Genomic DNA, 5,808 nt, shown 5'->3' with positions numbered 1-5,808 from the left:
ATGACGAAAGACGCTGACAATAACAGTGCAGTCTGCGATGACAGCCCAGCTGAAACCACGACTGCAGATCTTTCTCAGTTGACTACAGTTTTACAGCGAGATATAGAAGGTGAATCATACTTATTTTCGCAATGTCTGCCAGTCTTGATCCCATTATTATACTCTGAGGTTTAGTGGCTGTTCCTCGATATGAAACAAACCCGCTTAATAAAAAGCCAGTGAGGGACCACAGAGTAACAATTCGGAGAGGCACTGGGAGGGTTAATCTAAAGCAGCAATCCACAGGCATCCCAAACCATCAAAATAGAAGTTTTCGAGATACAAAGAGGGAAAATATATTTTATGTTTCTCTTGGTCTCTTATCGTCATTTCCTGATGTCATGACAATATTCGACAAATGTAATATTCAGTTCCTACCGTATATACTTTGCCGTTACAATTTTTCATGTATTGCTACTTTCCTAAATAAACGGATCGGACAATAAAAAATACATTTCGGTAGTTTGGTCCACTTTGGCCTCGTTAGCACCCCCCCACATAAAATCCTGGTTACGGGCCTGTACTTGACATTTCAAATATATGGTAACACCATGCAAAGGTACGAACCACTCACAACATTGTTTTATACGCTAAAATCTGATCTCATGGACGTAAAACGTTTTGAATTTTAAGACTTTTTAATAATTAGTGCTTTGACAACTTCACGTGACTGGTGCACTTAGCAGGAGTTGACAGCTTATTAAATCTGCCTTTCTTGATAGCAAACGGCTTTAATTTATATCAGATCGCTGGATATACATGTCTTGGTTTCTGAAAGCTGATAACATTAAACCGCTGTTGGTCAAACTGATTTGTTATTATATTTTTCCGAGTTTCTAGCATAGGCCCTCCGAGTCTGGAAAGCTCAAATTTCAGAAAAATACTACAGTCGACTCCCGGTAACTCGAACCCTCTATAACTCGAACCTCCCGCTAACTCGAAGCAATTTTCATTTCCCTTCAGATCATTTTCTATATGATTTTGCCCTCGATAACTCGAACTCCCGATAACTCGAACTTTTTTCTATTTCCCTTGAAGGTTCGAATTATCGGTAGTTGACTGTACTTATATTTTTTGGCCTCAAAAATTTTCTTTTAAGTTGCCCATAGTTTTGAAAACAGATTTTGAAAGAAGAGATAACGCTCTTTAACGAGGTTTAAGACTCTTGAAATCGAGGTACCAGTCGACGATTTTGGGCTTTGAAATTTGCCATTTTTTCATCGAACGAAAACGTTCAAAATATTGAAGATAAAGAAAAATCGCCAAAATATTACATTTTCGGTTGAACTGAGTAAATCACCACTTAAAATGTGTACAATTATGTACTTTTCTGAATAAGTTATTTGTCTTCCGCATTACAATGGATTTGAGTTTTAAAACGATTTTTTTGTGACACATGGTCTCGGGCCCGCAAAGCCCGGTCCGAGAGCCGCGAAACCAATAACCCCCCCGTACGTCGAAAATAATTAACGGATCGAGGTAAAAATTACATTTATGTTAATAGCTTTGATACCTAGTGCTACTTTGTGAATTTTTTTGACAATTTTCGATTTTTCACTTTTGTAGACCTGAGGTCGATATTTACTGTCATCCGTTCTTGAAAGGTCAAGAAAACCTATTGCTGGAAAACCCCGCTTAGAAAACGTCCGATTTTTATCATGGAGAACATTTTTTGTAAGAAAGTACGATATTCAAAACACGAACGAAATGGATTTTAAAAAGACTGTAACTTCTGTAACTTAACGCATGCTTTACGCCAGTTTTCGATTTCCCGCCAGCAGATATGATGCGCCCGCGGTATTGTCATTCAGCGGATGCATGCATACGCATGCTCCTTTCTCCGATTCTCCTGTTCACGCTGTTGGAGAAAGGTATGAAGTTTTCATGTTTTAATCGCCAAGCGGCCATAATCCGATATTTTAAACTGTCATCTAAACAGATAATGTCTATTTTGAGAAAGCTTTTATCTTCAAGTTCCCATCTGATTATAAAACTCGATTGAAATCGAATTCCACCATGAAAGTCAGAGCATTTGTTACGGGTCACTGATCCGACCTGTTCCGACATGTTGAGCGGATGTTATATTATTATTCAAATGGTCATTGTATTCCGTTTTAATAATACGCGTACTCCCCAAGAAAAAGTAGGCTATGCTCGTCTTAAGTACCATTTACGAGGTACCATGTAGGTTGCCAAGTTGAGTGTCATTAGAACTCTTGTAGTATACTTTTTGGAAGGGCATAATACCAAAAAAAATGGTGGCAACTATTCACTGCTTAAAAGATGTTTTGGTACCTGGTATAGGGTTATTGTGACAGGCATTTCGTGTCATAAAACAATGACATTAGTAACAAAATATGTAGAATGTAGTAAAAAAAGGCAGATCACAAATAAATAATAGGTAACCAGTATTATTTTATTGTATTTTCCCCCTTAAGCTAAACTATCCAGTACAATATGGCAGCACTTTTCACACCACTTAAACCTGTCGTGTTTCAAGGCAACAATAGAATAGACCATCATCTAAGTTTGGAACTATCAAGTTCTGTGAAATCTGTCATTGATGATATTAGCAAATTAAGCCAGCCATGTCGTGTGTTGATTTATGGTGAGCCTGGCTGTGGAAGAACAACACTTTTGCGTGAGATTGCTAATGAATTTCTTGCAAATGGACTCAGAAACTCGGAGATTCTTGGTGTAAGAGTAAGGCCAGGATGCAGTGTGGAGTCCCTGTGGAATTATCTGAGCGAGATTTCAAAGGACAAACAGGACAAAGATACTGCCTCATTACTCTCACAGTCAACTACAAAGTTAAACAAGAAGTATAGTACAGCACAAAACTTTCTGTCCTCAAATTTCAAGCTTGTCTTAATTGATGATGTATATTCAGATGGTGGGATTGTGTGGTCGCATCTTTCACAGATGTTACTAAAAGTGAATGCCATTGTGGTTTGTACTAAGAAAGATGCCCCCTCCCTTCAATCAACACTCACAGAGCAGGCAGTTTTGGCCCTGGAAATAAAAGGTCTTCGCATGGATTATTTTAAGGAGTATCTCGATAGTAAGATTCTCAACTCAAGACTGAGTGAAGAAAAGCAGTGGAAGATTTTCTCTATGTTGAATGGTAATGCAACAGCACTAAAGATTTTAGTTAACACTGTGAATGAATATAAACTTCCATCTGAAAGTCTTGATTGCATTATCCCTTCCTGGTCAGAAGATATGAAGACTGAGAAAGATGACAGCTGCTCTATGATGCTTCAGTTTACATTTTCACACCTGGATGCTAGAGAGAAGCAAGTATTTGATCAACTATGCCAGTTACGAGAGCCTCTTCCTGCAGTTAAATTCCCAGAAGAAGTGGAAAAACTCATAAGACTTGGGTTGGTGAATAAATCGACCTTTGATGTAAGAGACGATGCAGTTGAAGTCATCCATTCTGTTTCAGTGGCATCTTGTCTTCAGCAGAGTTTATCACCTGCTGCTGACAGTGATGTTCAAGTTTCTTTTAGAGCCTTTAATGCGTGGCATTCACTTCTTTCTGAAAAACTTGATCAGCTCATAACTGATGCTAAGCGAAATGCCTGGCCATTTGTCCCTGAAAAGTGGTAAGTCATCATACATTATAATTAGAAAGTAAATAATTTATTCTTTTTACTTTGTTTCTAGTGACCTGCCATGAATGAGTGACCAAAGGTGTCTAATGAATTTTTGCTGAGAAATATGTGATATGAGATCTTGCACTGATGAGAGGACAATGATAGTTGTCCTTTTATTGTGCCTGCAGGAAGTATAAGGCTTCTGCGCTCGAGTTTAACTGCTATGATTTAGTGCAACTATGAGTTTACTGTAAGCATCCCCATTCCATGATATTTGTAAAGTGGTAGCAAAGGTGGACATACACCAAATCAATGGGGGCTGAATTATTTCACCTCCTGTTCTTAAAGAGCAGTGTGGGTTCTTCAGTGTTTTGAGTCTGTTTACATTTTTTCATGATATAGAGATGAAGGAAATTAGACCAATGGTTTAGTATCACTGCCTAAATTATAAGATCTAAATTGTAGCAGCATAACATTTCACAATTATTAGAACCTGGTAAGTAGTCTGACCAGGGTTAAAATGTGGCTAAAATAATGTAACTTAGGCTAAAGTTAAACATGAAGCAAATGCTGGCCAGCAGTTTTTCCCAAGGGTTGGTTTGTGGGGTGGCCAGGGCTTGCATGCAGGGGCTGACATGTGTTTACAGCTTGGCTTTGGATGTCAAGTCTATCTACATTTGTTTCTTGCTACTGGGCAGTTCTCACTGATTTTACCCCCACCCCACCCATCCTTCATGGCATGGCAAGTATGTGGTAAATATTTTAGTTTCCACTGATTTTCAGTGTGATGGTGCCTGGTGCTTGCCACTCCCAGGGTTGTCATGGACACCCTACATGTTCAGCTCTGCTTGTTTCTTGGTTCTGCCTTGATCAGGCCCCATTCCCCAAGTTCATCTATTTTTCATGGGTTTAGATCTGGGCTTGCTACTCAACAATGTTGACATAATGCTAAAACGTACCCAGTGGCACATTGCTTGTAATGATTGTGTTGTTTTTCTTTTATGAATAGGCAGTATATTCCAAACGTTGGAGCTGAAGAGAGGTACAACGTTAAAGATTTGATAACTGCTAAGAATGCTGTTGTGCCTCATCTCACCGAACGGGACATCCTGGAGGTTGGTAATGTGATATAAAAGAATTATTTTGTTGTTATTATTACCTGACATTTACACACTGATTGGCACAAGGAGGGGGCAGTGTTGAAGCCTCAGATAACGACATCCAGCTATACCTGCCAGATAGGCCATCATCAGGTATTATTATTATTATTATTATTATTATTATTATTACTATATAATTATTATTATTTCTTCCTTAATGTTCACTGGCTGATCTCATACCAATTTACTTGCTAAAGGAGTGAGCCATAACCCATAACCAAAGGCCCCTTAGAGTTCACCTCCTTACTCTTATTATATAATATAACATTTTATAAAATAACTAAGATAGTATGCATGTTCTGATTGGTTAAAAACCTATGGTTTATTGTGCCAGTAAACTCATAGAAAACTCATCGAAAAGTTATTTTACAAAAGCAATAGACCACACTTTCTATAAGTTTACCGGTGTGATAACCCACTTGGGATGTTGGGAAGACACTTGTAAATCACATGCCTTCAGCTCGTGATTTAAAAGCTTTTTTTGTGTTCTCCCAACATCCCGCGTGGGTTATCATGCTGGTAAACCCATGGAAAGTGTAGTCTTTTGCTTAAATAATATTATTATATTATTATTGTTATTATTATGATGATGATGATAATTATTATTATTCTCATCATTATCATTATTATTATTATTATTATTAACTAACGTCCACAGCGCATATTAAATTACAGATGAGCACAATAAAAGAGCAGCACTACAATCATAAGTGTCCCATCAGAACTTGAGCATGAACTCAGTTATGCTGCATGAACTGGTTTTCATATATTTTTGTCTTTTCCTTTAACTCTCAAGGAGTGCTTGTTTCATGCACTGAAACGGAAGGACTATAACATTGTTGCAGCCCTTGTGTTTGTCATGGACAGATTTACCTATTGGCAAGGAAGCTCCCATACAACTCTACAGCTTGTTGATTATCTAAAGGCTAACAGTCCTGACACACCAATTGCACCTCAACTGCTCATCAGAAAAGTCAGAATTATGAAAAACGCTGGAGATCTGCAAGGTA

General features: G+C 38.0%; 1 protein-coding gene across 1 annotated transcript in view; it reads left to right on the top strand.

Annotated features, from left to right (window-relative positions):
• Nucleotides 1-2,481: 2,481 nt before the first annotated feature.
• LOC140942087 (uncharacterized) overlaps nt 2,482-5,808 on the top strand; it is a 34,615-nt gene continuing 31,288 nt past the window's right edge. The window contains exons 1-3 of the mRNA XM_073391067.1: nt 2,482-3,647; nt 4,648-4,753; nt 5,595-5,805. Coding sequence (XP_073247168.1) covers nt 2,497-3,647; nt 4,648-4,753; nt 5,595-5,805 — 1,468 coding nt within the window. The 5' untranslated portion in view covers nt 2,482-2,496. The remainder of the gene's footprint in view (nt 3,648-4,647; nt 4,754-5,594; nt 5,806-5,808) is intronic.

This window comes from Porites lutea, chromosome 6 (genome assembly GCF_958299795.1).
Source record: "Porites lutea chromosome 6, jaPorLute2.1, whole genome shotgun sequence".
NCBI lineage: Eukaryota > Metazoa > Cnidaria > Anthozoa > Scleractinia > Poritidae > Porites > Porites lutea.
The sequence above is the reverse complement of the archived record's forward strand: the minus strand, read 5'-3'. Positions and strand labels throughout refer to the sequence as shown.